The sequence below is a fragment of the Coffea arabica genome, chromosome 11c, assembly GCF_036785885.1.
Source record: "Coffea arabica cultivar ET-39 chromosome 11c, Coffea Arabica ET-39 HiFi, whole genome shotgun sequence".
Taxonomy (NCBI): Eukaryota; Viridiplantae; Streptophyta; class Magnoliopsida; order Gentianales; family Rubiaceae; genus Coffea; species Coffea arabica.
This window is the reverse complement of record NC_092330.1, coordinates 18,218,323-18,236,487: the sequence shown is the minus strand read 5'-3', so window position 1 is coordinate 18,236,487 and position 18,165 is coordinate 18,218,323. Positions and strand designations below refer to the sequence as shown.

Genomic DNA, 18,165 nt, shown 5'->3' with positions numbered 1-18,165 from the left:
TGGTATTATTTTTCAATTAAATCCATAATTTTAATTCTAAACTTGTTAATGATCATTAAATAATATAAATTGTTATTTGATTGTTCTAATTTCTTTGTATTTTCTTGTTAAATATATTTAAAACATCAAATATATATGAATATATCTTTATTAATATTAACATGTTATTAGGTATTTTAATTATAATATTTTAATTTTTAAATAATTTTTATTTATGACGTCATTTGATTCAATCCTTATTAAAACGATTGAATCTATTCACCTTGACCTCTAAACTTGACCGAGTCGATACTATCCGGTTGTGAAAACATAGATTCTAATCAGCCCAAGCAGGACTGCACACAAAAGGGCAGCAAAGTCAGAATTGGGGTACCAAAGGTCAGCAATACCAGCAGAAAGAAAAGGAAAATGGCGTCGTCGAAGGGGATCGGAATCGGAGGAGGCGCCGGCGGGCCAAAAACCACCGCACCGGTGACGACGGAGTTAGATAAGTTAAGCATGGAGCAGTTAAGAGCCGTAAAAGAACAGGCCGATCTCGAAGTCAATCTTCTCCAAGACAGCCTTAGCAACATCCGCACTGCCACTGCTCGTCTCGACATCGCCTCAAATGCTCTGAATGACCTCTCCCTCCGGCCCCAAGGTCCCATTCCGGCTCTGCTAGCTTCTTTTCCTCTTTGCTTTTTTGTTTTTCGTTATTATTAATTGTTTTTTTCTTCAGAAATTTCAATGCAATTAGAGCACTTTTTGAAAATTTTCAAGCTGCTTTGTTGCCGTAATTAACCAATTTTGAGCGAATTGTTGAGTTTCAGTACATCGATTGGTTCATTTAGTTGTTGGCAAGTTTTTGTTTTTGTTATATGTAATTCCAAGTTTATTTTTTCCACTTTTTTGAATGAGATATTATTGGTCTTCATGCATTAGTTAATTTTTAGGGAAGAAAATGCTGGTGCCTTTGACGGCATCGCTTTATGTTCCGGGAACACTGGATGATGCTGACAAGGTGCTTGTGGACGTTGGCACTGGATATTTCATTGAGGTTAGAGCAAACGTTCCTTTTTTCTTTTTGTCTTTTGTCTTTTTTCCTTTATTAATCACTTTATCAGTAGCTTACGAGACTTGTGTGGAATGACATGATTATTGAAGTGTAGTAAGATGTAAGGCATTTTTCATAGATTTAATGTGATTGATCGCTTGAGATATAATTGGTATTTAAGATGCATAGTTCAGAGGAATGAATACAACTTTCTTTGCCATTGATTCGATTCCAAGTTTTTCGTTGATCTTTTAAGAATGGACCATTGTCAAAAGCGTGAAGCACCATGTCTTTTGTTGATTAACAACATAACAGTGACACCTCTTTATCATAGGTTTCACATGAGAACACCAAGCTTGTATGAACTAGAATTAACTTCATCTTTCTTGAAGTTAGGAAAAACAGTTAGGTAGGGAAAAGTGGTTGGGAATCTCAATCTGAAGTTTTACACATTTGGTGCCTCATCATGCGTCAATTTTCTAATATAAACTGCTGGTGATATTTCATTCTTCCATTTAAATGGGAACCTCTATGTGTATGTATATATTTTTTTTTTGGGGATTGGGGGAGGGGGGGGGGGATGAGAGAGAGAGAGAGAGAGAGAGAGAGAGAGAGTTCTAATCAATTGTGTCTAAACCTGCCTGAGGGCTTTACCACAAAGCAGAGTGACGCAGCACGAACACTTGGTGGGCACAACAGTGTTGTAGAAGGCTTATATATTGAAATAGGCTGGTAGATTATGCTTAAGAAGGTAAAACTGGTTGGTAGTTCTAGGAATCACTCCTAGGAATCTTTAGGCCTCACACCTAAAGTTGGAATGCATCACACAGCCCTAAGGGAGACGTTAAGTTTGCAGGAATATTTTATTAAATGACCAAAACCTGCCTTCTCTTTGTGGAGAAGTTGATATTTATAGACACTAGGGCAAATCCCTTTCCAATCCTAATTAGGATTCCTATCTAGGACAAATCCCTTTCTAATCCTAATTAGGATTCCTAGCTAGAATAGAATTATAACTAGAAAGCTAGAAGGCTAAGCTTTCTTATTCCCTATAACAACCAACTTACTAATTACCAAGAATAACTACTAAACAAAAATTACTGTAAACATAAAATTCCTGCAGCTAATTCAAATTAATAAAATACCCCTGCCGACAGAAATCAGAAAATAAACTCCATAGGATTCAGGCCAACTCCCAAGTTGGTTCCTTGTCATCAAAAGCATGCCAAATCAATGCCTGGGCATTCGACATATCCTTCCCACGTCTCCTATAAACCTTAGTGGACTTTTGCCACTTATCGCTATCATCTCTCCCCGGCTTGAAAAGACTCGACCCCGACGAGTTAATGGCCTGATACCTCTCATAGAAATCTGGATCCAACTTCTGAAATTCAGATTCGGTAATCCATGTACAATCTGTGCGTGGGCGTCCCCTCCAATGAACAAGAAACTTTTGGTAACCACCCCCTCTAGTGGACACAATTTGGTGGTCAAGAACATCTTCAATTGCTTCACGTAAGCGTGTAGGAGGTGGAAGAGCAGCCTTAGAAGTCCCACCTGCTGAATCGTCTAAATGCCCATTATAAGCAGTCAAATCTTCAATATTGAACACATTGCTAATCCCCATATCATCGGGTAACTCAAGAACATAAGCATTTGAGCTGATTTTCTTGAGAACCTTGAAGGGGCCTGCACTTCTTGAATGTAGCTTCTTGTAGATGCCCTTAGGATACCTCTCTGGCCGCATACGAACCATTACTTCATCCCCTTCTTCAAATTCTGCGAATTTCTTCTTCAAATCCGCATGTGCCTTGTACCTTTCATTGCTGGTAGCAATCCGGCGTCGAACTTCATCATGTATATCCAAAATATGTTTAGAAAAAGCCTCAGCTTCAGCACTTGGACGAGCACTAACTGGTAATGGAAGCAAATCAATTGGTTTGCGAGGATTATTTCCCGTTACAGCCTCAAAAGGACTATAACCAGTTGAATGATTCACTGAACTATTGTAAGCAAATTCTGCCATTGGTAGAATTTGATCCCAATTGGAAACATGATCACCAACCAAACACCGAAGTAGATCACCAAGGCTGCGGTTAACAACTTCTGTCTGACCGTCCGTTTGTGGGTGGAAAGAAGAAGAAAACTTGACTTTAGTGTGCAGCATCTTCCACAAAGTCCGCCAAAAGTAACTCATAAACTTCACATCCCTGTCTGAAACTATAGTCATGGGCAGTCCATGAAGTCTAACTATCTCTTTGATGAAAATCTTAGCGATATGGACAGCATCTGAAGTCTTAGCACATGGGAGGAAGTGAGCCATTTTTGAAAATCTGTCCACAACTACTAGTATAGAATCATAACCTCGCAATGTTCTTGGTAGTCCAAGTACAAAATCCATGCTCAAATCCTGCCACGGTTCATGTGGAATGGGTAGTGGCATGTAAAGACCAGTGTTTTTCTTTCGCCCTTTGGCCAATTGACAAATTCGGCATCTACCAACAGTCTTGCCAACATCCCGTCTTATACTTGGCCAATAGAAGCGATCTTGCACCATGGCAATTGTCTTTTTGCGTCCAAAGTGTCCAGCAGCACCTCCACCGTGTAATTCCCAAATTAACTCCTCCCTTAGTGAAGTGCTAGGAACACAAAGTAGAGTCCCCTTGAAAAGATAGCCATCATGGATGGAAAAACCAGCATATTGTGCTTGTTTACCAGCCATTAAATCCTCATATATGACGTTGAAATCTCTACAATGAGGATAATCTTGCTTAAGTGAATCAAACCCAATTACTTGAACAGCCATAGTGGTGAGGATAAGATGCACACGGCTTAGTGCATCAGCCACCTTATTTTCAACACCTGCCTTGTGTTTGATAACAAAATTGTATTGTTGCAGGAAAGAAACCCATTTGCCATGCCGATGGCTCAACTTCTTTTGAGAATTTATATATTTGAGGGCCTCATGATCAGTATATAGGACAAATTCCTTATAAATAAGATAATGATGCCAATGGCGAATAGATTGAATAACAGCGTAGAATTCCTTGTCATAAGTGGAGTATTTCTGCTTTGCCTCATTCAGCTTTTCACTGAAATAAGCTATAGGATGACCTTCTTGACTTAGAACTCCACCAATCCCGACATGAGAAGCATCACATGCGATCTCAAACACCTTAGAAAAATCTGGCAGCCTAAGCACTGGAGCTTCGGTCATTCGCTTCTTTAATTCTTCAAAAGCCTTAGCCGTAGTTTTTGCCCATTGAAACTGTCCCTGCTTCATGCAATCAGTGATGGGAGCCATAATAGAGCTAAACCCCCTTATAAATCTCCTATAGAATGAAGCTAGCCCATGGAAACTGCGAACCTCCTTCAAATTAGTAGGAACTGGCCAATCTACTATTGCCTTCACTTTTCCTGGATCAGCAGCTATCCCTTCATTTGAAATGACAAAACCCAAAAATTCCACACTAGGAGCCATGAAGGTGCACTTCTTCAAGTTGATATAGAGTTTTTCTTGACGAAGAACTCTTATTACTTGTTGAAGATGGTTAATGTGCTCCTCTTTGTTCTTGCTGTAAATTAAGATATCATCGAAATAGACAACCACAAAACGGCCAATAAAGGGCTGAAATACCCGCGTCATGAATCTCATAAAGGTGCTGGGAGCATTAGAGAGGCCAAATGGCATCACTAGCCACTCATAGAGACCATCCTTCGTCTTAAAGGCTGTTTTCCACTCATCACCTGGACGAATTCTGATTTGATAGTACCCCTTTCGCAAGTCAATTTTAGTGTAGATAGTTGACCCAGCCATCATATCAATCATATCATCAAGTCTGGGTATGGGAAACCTGTACTTGATTGTTATCTTGTTGATTGCACGGCTATCTACACACATTCTCTAGGTTCCGTCTTTCTTTGGAGTCAATAAAGCTGGCACTGCACAAGGACTTAGGCTGACTTGAATATGTCCTTTGTCCAAGAGCTCCTCTACTTGTCTCTTAAGTTCAGCAGACTCACTCGGGTTCATGCGATAGGCAGGCAAGTTAGGAAGTTGAGAGCCTGGTATCAAATCTATTGCATGCTGGATATCACGCATAGGTGGTAGTCCATGAGGCAAATCTTCAGGAGCTACATCAGAAAAATCGGACAGCAATTTGACAATTTCTGGAGGCACTTCTTCAGAGATGACAACTGCTGAAATGTTCACCTCCCTGAAGACTAATACCATAATAACTCCTTGCTCCTTGCTCTCCCTTTCAAATTGCTTCTTGCTCAAAATCTGAAGAGGTTTCTTCCTTGTCTCGATCACTTCATTAACTCCTGGCTTCTCTTGTTTGGTTGGTTTCTTCTCATGAAACTTCTTCATAGTTTCAGCACTCATAGGCTTTAAGACAATCTGCTGGTCATTAAACTTGAATGAGTAAGTATTTGACTTTCCATTATGATTCACATCTCGATCATATAGCCAAGGTCGACCAAGAAGTATGTGGGAAACGGTCATTGGAATAACGTCACACCATATAGTATCGCTGTATGGTCCATGTTTAATGGACACCAAGCAACGTCTCGTTACTGGTATAGAGCTACTGTTGATCCAAGCAACCTTGTAAGGTTCAGGATGTGGCTCTGTAGGCAAATTTAACCGTTATACGGTAGATTCTGAAACCACATTCATGCTGCTGCCACCATCAATAATTAGCTTTCTAGTCTCTTGCCCACAGCACACTAAAGTTTGAAAGATTGAAGTTCTTCGCCAGTCTTCCTTTTGTGACTTTGGTGCACTAAGGAGACGCCTCACAACCGAGAGATAAGACGTGTCTTCTTCTTCGTCTTCCAAATCATCAACATTAAGTTGCGCTATCTCAGTCAAATAATCAGCACCTTCATCTTCCTGGACCTCTAGATTTTCCTTATCTCTGAAATCGGCGCCAAGGTGCAAGTTCCTCTTGTTCGGGCACTCCCATGCCATGTGTCCCTTCAAACCACACTTGAAACATCCATCTTTGTTCTTGTTTCTTTCATCGATTGTGGAAGTCTTAGTCTTGTTCTCCGCAGGCTTGGAAGTTGCTTGAGCTGCTGCTGATCTATATGGCTTGCCGTTTGCAGTGAATCTTTTAGGAATTTCCTCCCCACCTTGAGTATTGATCCTCTTAAGTGGTGGCTGCTGCAGGCTCTTTTCCAGTCTAAGAGCTGTTTGGAATGCATTGTCAACTGTGTAGATATCCCGTCCCATCAATTCTTTGCGAATTTCAGGTCTCAAACCCAACTTAAATCTGGATAAAGCTTGTGCTGAACTTTCGGTGCCTCCGCAGTGAATTTTCAGCTCCTCAAACTTATTCATATATTCAGCAACTGTCATTCCTCCTTGCCTTAAGCTAGTCATGTCATCAAAAAGGTCAGCTTCATAGTGTAGAGGCACGTACTTTCTCTTCAAACGCAGCTTCATCTCTTCCCACGTCAAGTCTAGTTGTCCAGCAAGTCAAAGATCATGCTCGACTCCTGTCCACCACACCTGGGCTTGTCCAACAAGTTTCATGATAGTAAACTTAACTTTTCTCTCATCAGTCATATCATACCAGTCAAAATAGCGTTCCAAAGTAGCGAGCCAATCAGAAAAGACTTTAGGATCAATTCTTCCATCGAAATCAGGGATATCTACTCTTACCTTTTTTGTGATGTCTCCTGCGAAATCATAAGAGTCTTGTCTTCCTTGCCTTGCTGATTGAACAATCTCATCAGCCATGTCAAAAAGAGAAGCTTGTGGCCTTCCAAAAGATTGATTTATTCTATTTTCACTCCCACTAGATTGTTTCCCGATTATGTGTTCAGGCTGTTCGAGATGCTCAGGTTCCCTTCCATTGTTTTTGTCCCCAGATCCGGGCTCACCGTTGCCTCCAGATTCAGGGATTTGCTGTTGCTCGGTATTAAAGATTTTGTCTTCTAACACAGCAACCCTCCCTAAGAGAAGATTAATGATGTTATCCCATTCCTTGTCTGTGTATCGACCTCTAAAATTCAACCCACTTCTTGTCGTCATGGGAAAGCCTTGCTCTGATACCAAAATTGATGCAGCACGAACACTTGGTGGGCACAACAGTGTTGTAGAAGGCTTATATATTGAATATCACCGAACTTAAAATAGCAACTTGAAATAGGCTGGCAGATTATGCTTAAGAAGGTAAAACTGGTTGGTAGTTCTAAGAATCACTCATAGGAATCTTTAGGCCTCACACCTAAAGTTGGAATGCATCACACAGCCCTAAGGGAGACGTTAAGTCTGCAGGAATATTTTATTAAATGACCAAAAACTGCCTTCTCTTTGTGGAGAAGTTGATATTTATAGACACTAGGACAAATCCCTTTCCAATCCTAATTAGGATTCCTATCTAGGACAAATCTCTTTCCAATCCTAATTAGGATTCCTAGCTAGAATAGAATTATAACTAGAAAGCTAGAAGGCTAAGCTTTCTTATTCCCTATAACAACCAACTTACTAATTACCAAGAATAACTACTAAACAAAAATTACTGTAAACATAAAATTCCTGCAGCTAATTCAAATTACTAAAATACCCCTGCCGACAGAAATCAGAAAATAAACTCCATAGGATTCAGGCCAACTCCCAAGTTGGTTCCTTGTCATCAAAAGCATGCTAAATCAATGCCTGGGCATTCGACATATCCTTCCCACGTCTCCTATAAACCTTAGTGGACTTTTGCCACTTATCGCTATCACAAAGATTACTTTGACTAGATTACTGTCCATTAGTATCTTAATTGAGTAATTGACGATATGTTGTAAGGTATACATTAGTTGATATATGCCATAATACCTTCAAGTTTGTGAGTTAAGATTTATGACAATGATTGTATGGCTTTATCTCCACTATTGTAAAATGTGATTAACTTGCAAGTGAGAGGACCCGAGGTTTGTAAAATATCAGTTGTAAATCCAGTCTTTATGTAATACATTTGGGTTTCATGTTTTGTTAATATTTCTGTGACTTTCTTTGATAATAATGTTTGTTGAATTGGTACCTATGTTTTCCCCTAAAATGTTGCACATAACTTTTATTACTAGTAGGAGCATCACTCCTTTGAAGTGCATTAATATGGTCTGTTACAGAAATAACGTGTCATTTGCTTTGGCTTCATGGACTTGCTTAAGTTATCCATCCTGTTGTATTAGTAGAAATTATGATGTGCATTTGCTACACTAATTGGATCTAAATCTAAATTAAATGTCATTTTTGCTTCATCTAGCTGTTAATTTAGTTTGCTTGTGCATGGTTCTTGTTTGAGTGGTGTATATATCTTATAGGATGTATGCAAATGCCCATCAATTGGCTGATGTGAATTTTACAAGGGTAACAACTGCTAGTCTGAATTAGGTTATTAACTGACAAAAGGAAGAGGCCATAATTTAAGTTGTACTCTTATTCAAATTTTTTGGAAAGTTTTTCTGAAGTATCTGGAAGGCAAAATAGGAAAGAAATATAAGCACCTGCTTATCAAACAAGAGAAGAGGGACTATTCAATTGAATTTTTTAAGCATTTCTGTTCAAGTGTTAAATCGGTACATAATATCTAGCTTTTCCTAAAGGATACGCTTCTTGGTTCTGATTCCAAAATTTTTACTCATAACCTTAGGTTCCCTCCTATTCTTACTCTCTTTAATCCTAGCATTTTGGTCCTTATTCATTGATATTATTATTATTATAATTGTTTTGTGTAGCTGCAATTAACAACAGCTTAATGTTGTAAAGATACCTCAATATTTAATCTTTTTTTTTTCACAAGTCTTTTGCTCATGAAAGTCAAATGAGCCTAAACAACCTAGAAAACACCTGTAAGCTCAATTTGTTCCTAGAGCTGAATTTTAACAATTTTGCTTCATCTTACCTCTTCCACCTGTCACTGGAAAGAAACAATTTCAGATAAATTAAGAAACTGACATTCCTTTGTTGGCACCTTTAAATAGGCAATGGTAGTGAGGAAGCGTTTTCATTATCTAATGACTAGTTCAAGGAGAAAAAATATGAGAAGAACAGAATAGGGAGCAATATAAAATGATAGTCCATTTTTATTTTTGATTGCCAGAATTATGTGAAACTATTTGATATCTGACAATTTCAAACTACATGTGATAACACTAAAATTGCTTTATGTAGAATTGTCTAAAAAGTGCTGATGTTTCAACTTCATGATACTGTTCACCATTTCATCTGCTGAGATTTACATGTTTTCATTTGTCATGAAGAGTAATTTTGTTGTGTGCTAGTCTGCTTTGCTTCTAGTTGAGTAGTTCGAACGCCTAATTCAGTTTTTGGTTTTCTTGAAATAGAAAACAATGGTGGAAGGAAAAGATTATTGTGAGCGAAAGATTAACTTGCTAAAGTCCAACTATGATCAGCTTCTTGAGGTATGACCATTGTTTCCCCAAAATTTTGAAACTGCCTTGGGTTTACTTGTCCTGGTTACAACAGTATTTTTGCTTCCCCCTAACCTTTTCTTCCCCCTTGATCTACATTCCTTAATTTGTATTTGTTATATGATGTCTTGAATCTAGTTAGAATGGTAATATGGTAGCAAGATTTTCCATTTTTGTCTTTGCATTTAAATTTTCTGCATGGGATGATGCAAAACTTGAGCTACCTTTCTCTCTTTTTCTGAGTTGAAACTTACACAAATTTCATCTTTAGTCTTCATTTCTATAAAATTAAAAGGTTCTCGTGACTTATTTCTTGGTTGAGTAGAACAGAAGGATCATGAGTTATACATTAGTTTGGTGAAACAAATTCCCAAGTGGATGAAGGTTTTTATGTTCAGTTGATTCATAAAAGATAAGGACAAAGGTGAATTATATGTTTATACTTTATACTAAACTACTTCCCATCTGTCTTACCTGGACTTTGCACTTTGCTGCGAAGTAGGGGTACTGGTATGCAATCAGGACAAGATATGGTCAAATATTATTTGGGACTTTGACTTTTGATTTTGACACAATCTTTAGCAAATGCTGGGGAAAAGAGATTGGAGAACTTGGCAAAACTAATAACAATCAGATGAAGTGGAGTCTGACTAGACTCCTATTTGTTTAAGATTTATTTGCTATAATGAGTCAGGTGAGAGTGGATGAGGATTGCCTAATCTTATTTGATTGAAGACGTGTTTTATACAATTGTTGTTAATTCAAAGAACTTATTCGTCTCCGGAGGAAATTAACAAAGCCTTCGTAAAACAACTAGTGGAGTATGTATGAGAAAATACACCTGAAAGAGAGACTACAACAAAGACAATATATCTCCAATAAATTATCTCATTTAGCATATCCCCTTGGCTGTATGCAAATCTGAGCTGGTTTTGTCGTATTCTGATTCTAGAAAACACTCACCCATACCCAATTCCCTGTAATGTAGCTCGCTAGAATTCAAGTTCTAACTACTAATGTAAAAGTTCAAAGTTTTTGCTGCTGAGAACCACCTGTACACTTCTAGCAATCTATGCAGCTGTTCTTAGATTGTGAATGTAATGTTAATCTGGTTCTTGTAACTTGCTGGAACAGGAACAAAGTAAGGGGAAATTGAGTAAAAGGAATCCTACGACACATATGGTTACTCTGGAACCACATCTACTGAAACTAAAATATGGAATCACTCCATTAATATTGTTTCATACACAAACTGAAACTAAGGCCCTGTTTGATAACCTAGTTCAGCACTTAAAACTTAATGGGTTCAGATCTTAATATATTCAGACCATTTGATATCGAAAAATTGAACATCTGAATTAATTAAGTGGCATTAAATTTCCTAGGCAAAACTTGCTCCCAAAATTAAGTAATAAGCTATTCACTTATCACTAAATGTGATATGCACTCAAATGTATTAGATTTAATATTTAACAATTCAATAACTTAATGAATTCAGACTTCAGATTTTAGATTTCAAACTTCAGTTTTATCAAAAGCATCCTAAATAATATCGGGGGTGGGGAAGACCCCAAATGTAGATTAGGGGCTAGACTGACTACAGCAAGAGCATGCAAACGTGAACCAGTTTCTGGCACGGATAGCATGAAGAAATGTAATAAACATTTATTGGACTATGTCCTAAAATAAGATATGTACATTACATCTACCACTAGTTGACATTGCCTCAGTATGTAGTAGTTTCCCAGGGCACATCAGATTAACCATTTAATTTAAAAAGCTTTACAGATAAATGTTTGACTAGAAGAAGCTCGGTCATTCAAGTTACTAACTAGTCTTACATGGATTGAAGTGGTGAAAATGTAAAAGTCCTAATCTGCCAGCCTTGGTTCAGGGTGAAAACTCTTTACGTTTGAACTAAAGAGCTTCAATTTATTGAAATTCCAAATAAGGCCGCAAGGGTTCTGCCACTTTTGCCTGATGTAGATCAAAGCATCACAGGCATTCATTTCATTCATTGTATGATCCAGGTCCCTAGATAAAATATCTGCCTTTTACTGTATTGCCATGTTATTTATATGTGGGTTCAGTGTGTTTCTAATTACTAGACAATGGATTTCATATGATTAACTTACACAATGTTATGTGTCATACCTTGTGTGATGTGGTGGTAACACTTCAGATGAGAAAAGTTGAGTCAATATTTTGGTTATGAGATTTTTGTCTCACTTGGTGCTCACTTTTGCAGATTTGAGACCTAAATAGACCTAACTATTCTTTAAATTTTCCTTTGAGTTTTTATGTATCCTCTACTTGTTTTGGCTTGAAATGGATGGTGCTTTGACAATACCAGCATCAGAACGGCTTTAATAGATTATGCTCTGACCTGCTGCAATGTTGCCTTCGTACTTTTGTGAACAATGTGGCGTTTTCTTTTTTGAGTAGCATCAGAGTGAACAGTTCATCTAACCGTGCAAGTAGTGATTCTGATATAGGATAGTAGGGGAAAGCCTAAGATCATAACAACCGAAAATATTTTAGAAAATTTAACAGGTTTAAAAAGTTCTTAGAGCCATCTTGCGTCTTTGCTCTAATATGTATGATGAAGTGGTGTTAAATTTTTTGCTGAATTTTAAGTGACTCGAAAGGTCTTGAAGTTAACAAAAAACTTCTGAGACTTTTGAAGGGAAGTACCTGGGAGATTTCCAGGAAACTACCAGTATACATGTGAGCACGGTATGATATATCTTATACATGTTTGTATCCATATGGAGGTTTATAAATGTGTGTTTTTTGTACTTGTACACATATGGATATATCTGTATCCACTCAGACACAGACCCACACATATGTAACCATATCTTGGTTTCACCTATCAGAGCTCTTAAGTACTGGTAACACTTGGTACAGGATAAAGTTTGTTCACATAACTAATATTCAATTTGATTTGGTAAGCATCCAAAGCAAATCTAATTTTTTCAAGTTAGGCCTGATAAATCTGGGAACTGCAAATGCGTCAACTAATTGTGGTGACTACTTTACTGTATTATTTGCACTTACCAAGAAATGTGTGATTTCTGTATCCCATTTTGACAATGACTGAAGAAGAAAAGAAATGTCAAATGCTTGTCATGTATTTTAGTTATCTATTTGAAAAGGCCTGTTCTCAGAACAGTTATGTTAAGAATCATCAGTGAAATGAAAGAATATTGGGTAGTTACCTTTGTCTTCTTGTGAGCCTGGTCCAACTTCTGACCAAAAGTAACTTATTACTGTTTAGAATAATAAAGCATAATTGTTACGGTATTTGTTGAAGTTAACAATATTTTGAATGGATTCAAATGGCAAATATGCCCTTTCTAAAAACTTTAAAAGCTGGGTTCATACTTCAGTGACATTGTGAATCACTTAAATGGGTGAAAATGAAACTTAAGGCCTCGCTTTCTTAAATTATGAGAACTTGCTTCAGTTGCTGGAAGGGAAAAAATTCTTGGACAAGCCTGAGATGCGAAAGTAGACTGCAAAAAAAATTCTATGTTAACTGCTGATGCATGAAAGTAGACTGCAAAACACTACTGACTTCTCCTATGCTAGCATAGAAATGTAGATTAGAAGCAATTTCAAAGCAGCTTCTTGTACATTGAAAAGCTGCCTTTGGAAACATGGATATGAGATGTGAACAGTACAAGGGGTGATACGAACGTCGCCAACCTTGTGACGAAACCCCTAAAAGATTAGCTTCAGGATCGACAAGAGGACACCAAGTTTGGAGCGGATGACCTCAACCCGTTAATCACGTGGTTAACGAACCTTGGTATAATGGTAGAAGACGCCACAACCTAGTGCGATTCTAGATTGATAAGTCACGAACACCTAGAGAAATTCTAAGGTATTCAAGAAGCCTTGGAGAAACCAAGAAAACTCTCAAAATTTGATTTATTGATTGAATGCCTAAAACCGTTGGAAGTGTGGGCTATTTATAGCCTTGCATAGAGATGAACAACTAAATAATGTGGAACTAGTCTAGAATTGTGGGCTTGACTAAGACTAAGAATTGTAGGCTTGACTATTTCTATAAGGCTAAGAATTGTGGGCTTGACCGAACCTTATGAGGTCATCCCTTAGGTAAATAAAGCAAGGCTATGGATCATTAAGCCCTTATTACAAATGACTTAACTAAAATAGCAAATGTGACTAGATGGGCAGACGACGTGAGCTTATAAAGCATGCCCACGCCTTATAATGACTTTGCTGCGGTGAATCAATTAAATAGCAGAAGACGTATCCTTATAAAGCGTGCCCGCGCCTTATAACATCTTTGCTGCGATGAAGCTGAATGAACTGCTCGAGCTCGTGTAACCAATCCTAGTGGGACTTGAACCTTATCCGATGGCATAACTTGACTTGTATCATTCCCCTCCTCTTGAAAGCAATTTGCCCACAAATTGAAGCATGAATGATGATAAAAAGAGTTACATGCCGTCGAGTCAATTTTGTTATGATTACCACAAGTTTCATCCAATGCATAAATCACTTGCTGAGCTGGAAAGTAAACCTTATTGAACCTTGAATCTCACGAACCAGTTTCAATGTATGCCCAACTTGATTGCTTGTGATCATGAGGTAAGGATCCTCAAAGTGATGTGATGTAGATCCTATGAAATCAGTCTCCTCAAACTTGAATAAGCTTGCAAAGTATGGAAGCTGACTTGGTGAAGTTGGAGCTTCAAGTGGACTAGGTGCAAGATAAGCATAGGTATTGTAGAGACCATTGAAGACCTTGCTCCTTGTGTAAACTCGTGGAACATGGTCGATTCTAACATCTTGAGGGTACACATAGTTTGATCCTCCAAAGACACTGTTGAAATCATCCGATTCCATGAATGGGAACCAAATTGATCTAACTAGAAGACAAACTCCATGGAAACTCGCAAATTGCACAAGTGATTTTGGGATGGAACATTGTAAGATCAAAGCGATTGCACTTTGCTTAACCTGCACAAAACAAGGAACACTAGACAGAGCAATGTTAAGGTTGTTAGAATGGCAATAAGTCCCCTCACTCTCATTTTTGTTGAAACTTAAAATCAGTGCATTATTTCTCCTTTCTTTCGCTTCCTCAGTCAACACTTTGGATTTTTCAATCTTTTTCTCATGCTCAATAGCTGTCTTTTTCCTCTCATTATTCTCAACCTCTTTCTCCTTTTCAACTCCCTCGAATTTTACCTCATCAGTCACAATTCCCTCATCTAGCTATTTCTTCATACTATAACGCTCATGCTCACTTTTCATGCATGCTAGATCAATACAAAGTTGGTCATAAATAAGCGATACAAGTGCAGAACGATGACCATTAAATAAGAAGGAATACTTATTAGTATGTCCATCATATTTAACTTCTCGCCTCAACATCCACGCTTTACCCAGCAACACGTGTCACTTGAATTGGGACTACATCACACAACACCTCATCCACATACTTGCCAATTTGAATAGGTACAAGTGTGTGCTTAGTAACCCAAACATCACCATGAGCACTCGGCAACTTATACGGTTGAAGATGATCAATGGTTGGAAGATTTAATTTGTGAACCATGATAGCGCTTGCAAGATTGACTTCACAACTCCTATCAATGGCCAAGCTGCATGTTTTATCTTTGACACCACAACGAGTCAAGCTATGCCATCGGATAAGGTTCAAGTCCCACTAGGATTGGTTACACGAGCTCGAGCAATTCATTCAGCTTCATCGCAACAAAGACGTTATAAGGCACGGGCACGCTTTATAAGGATACGTCTTCTACCATTTAATTGATTCACCGCAGCAAAGTCATTATAAGGCGTGGGCATGCTTTATAAGTTCAAGTCGTCTGCCCATCTAGTCACATTTGCTCTTTTAGTTAAGTTATTTGTAATAAGGGCTTAATGGTCCATAGCCTTGCTTTATTTACCTAAGGGATGATCTCATAAGGTTCGGTCAAGCCCACAATTCTTAGCCTTATGGAAATAGTCAAGCCTACAATTCTTAGTCTTAGTCAAGTCCACAATTCTAGACTAGTTCCACATTATTTAGTTTTTCATCTCTATGCAAGGTTATAAATAGCCCACACTTCCAATAGTTTAGGCATTCAATAAATCAAATTTTGAGAGTTTTCTTGGTTTCCCCAAGGCTTCTTGAATACCTTAGAATTTCTCTAGGTGTTCGTGACTTATCAATCTAAAATCGCACTAGATTGTGGCGTCTTCTACCATTATACCAAGGTTCGTTAACCACGTGATTAACGGGTTGAGGTCATCCGCTCCAAACTTGGTGTCCTCTTGTCGATCCTGAAGCTAATCTTTTACGGGTTTCGTCACAAGGTTGGCGACGTTCGTATCAAGGGGCCAAGGATGATAGTCTCTAGAAAATGGGATATGATCTATCTTTTTTCGTTAAGAATGTATAAGTCATGTAGAAAGCAGTGAGGGTATACAACCCAAATAACTAAAAGGGACCTTTCCATCTAGAAGTACCATTAGCTTGATTGGAAATAGGATTTGGTAGATCAAGGAAACATCAATAAACAAATGTTGGTGTAATTTCAAACCATGTGTATGGATAATTATATAAATGTTAAGCACCTGATATGTTCTTACGTTTCTGTTTATACATCTGTATTAGATATGCATATACCAAGATGATATTGACAAATGTCTTCAGCTTTTATTATATTGATTCTGGTATGCAGCCATCTTATGCCAATAGCAAGATGTGTGTGTGAAAGATCCTTACAATTAATTTATGTTCATTGTGATACCTGTTACTTCGTCGTAGAAATGAATTATTTGACAAAGGAACTCGTAGTCTCTTACATTTTGCACATTGACTATCAAAAAGTCCTACATTTGATGTTCGGTTCATGTCAGCTGTTGCTTTTGAACTGCAAGGTTAAATAGCTGCAATGTGTGTCTGACACTCTTGGAAGACTATTGTTTTGCAAACTCATATCCAACATGTTGGATATCTTTTCATTTTGGCGATTGATAGGGACCCTTGACCCCCTATGGCAGGAATGTCAGTGAAAATTATAGTTGATGAGCTTGAACTTTGTTGAGGAAACATTGGAAAAATTATGGCAACTAACCGTATTGTGCCTACAACAAAGTAAAGGAAAATGGAGATAGGCATATTTGCGAATTAGATATTTTGTTTGGTTGAAATATATTGTGGTACTAATTCAATCTTTGGCTATGTTCATTTAGAGATTAGGATCAAGTCTATTGGTCTCAAAGCTGACTATAGTTGAAACTGCTGTGCTGTAAGGTGCTTCATGTAACATGCATGACATCAAAAAGTGTCTGATTCTGTCAAGCTAAAGGAACTTTATCTTAGTTGGAGATTTTGTTTGGCCTTAGTTTGGGTGAATTTTTGTTCTGGTAATGAGTATGGTTCCCATCTTTAACCATTTCTCTTTAGAGCTTAGGATCAAGTCTGTTGGTTTGCAAGCTACCTATGATTGAGAATGTTTTATGTAAGGTGCTTCCTGTGACATGCATGAAATCAAAATGCAACTGATCCTGTCGAGCTAAGGGAACTTTATGCTCTTATAACTTTTGCAGACATTTTACTCGTGGCTACTACTGCAGCAAAATAGTCTCAGGATACTGATCCTGTTACGACTGGGGGAAAAAGAGTGTCCCCAGGCAAAGGCATTTCTCTGTGCTCCTAGACATGCATTTGAGGCCTTTGTTTTATATAGTTCACACTGCCATAGTAGAAATCATTTCTAAGAGTATGCTACGAGTTGCTCTATCCTCAACTTTAACAAAGGACTGTGGTTGCATATTGTTATGCCTGTTGATTGACATTTAGTTCAAAACTTTGAAAGGCAATCAGTCTGTAAATGGTAATATATGAACCTAATGAGAAAGAAGATATTGATAATGTTTGAACTTAATGCCCTGGTTTTAAAAGTCTGCAACAGGGCAAAACGTTTCAACAGTGGACACCGATGTGTCATTGTTGTAATCTTTTTTATCTTCCCAGGCATTGGATACTTTATTTTATACATGCATTTTATTGCTGTGTGTTTGGTCTGCAGGTGGCTACTAAGAAGAAAAGTATAGCTGATGAGGTTGGAATTGTCTTACAGGCCAAGTTGAGGCAACTCGCGCCATCACAATAGGAAATTATCGACTTTTGTAATATCCAGTATCAGACTGTGCATCATAAACCTTTATGTTGACTTGCTAACTTCATAAACTAGTTTAGGTTTTCCTTGTTCAATTGGCGGAATGGGCTTGTGCAGAGTTAGTTGAAAAGCATATCTTAGTGCAGGTCATTGTTGAGATTGAAGTGAGTGGAGTTAAAAGCTGACATTTTAGCGGAACATAAAAAATATCTAAAGTTTATTGTATTTAACTTTAATATTAGTGTTATTACTGCTATTCTTTTGGTTGTTTTCAAGTTAAAATAACTTTGTCGACAGAAGGTGCACAAAGGGATTCATAGGTATCAGAGTTGAAGTTTGGTTGCGGTGTCAAATTGTTTTTTGTTCTGTTACGAATGAAAGTAATTATACTAACAAGTGAGATTTTCATATTTCATTCCAAATACGCTGAAGAAGATGAAGACCATGTCTAAGGTTAGTGACTCTTGAGGAAGACTACTAGAGTGACTCAAAGCAGACAGTTTTGGTAGAACCAACGTAAAATTT

General features: G+C 37.8%; 1 protein-coding gene across 2 annotated transcripts; it reads left to right on the top strand.

Moving 5' to 3' along the window:
- The first annotated feature begins 274 nt into the window (after positions 1-274).
- LOC113717212 (prefoldin subunit 5) lies at positions 275-17,896 on the top strand. 2 transcript variants are annotated; one of them, XM_072070622.1, is made up of 5 exons: positions 283-640; positions 933-1,036; positions 9,383-9,460; positions 17,069-17,241; positions 17,551-17,770. In XM_072070622.1, the coding sequence occupies exons 1-4, from the start codon at positions 409-411 to the stop codon at positions 17,237-17,239; spliced, it is 585 nt and encodes a 194-aa protein (XP_071926723.1). In that variant the 5' UTR covers positions 283-408; the 3' UTR covers positions 17,240-17,241; positions 17,551-17,770. The 2 variants fall into 2 exon arrangements, with proteins under 2 accessions (XP_027097721.1, XP_071926723.1); XM_027241920.2 differs by lacking the exon at positions 17,069-17,241 and having other exon boundaries at positions 275-640; positions 17,551-17,896.
- The last annotated feature ends 269 nt before the right edge of the window (positions 17,897-18,165 follow it).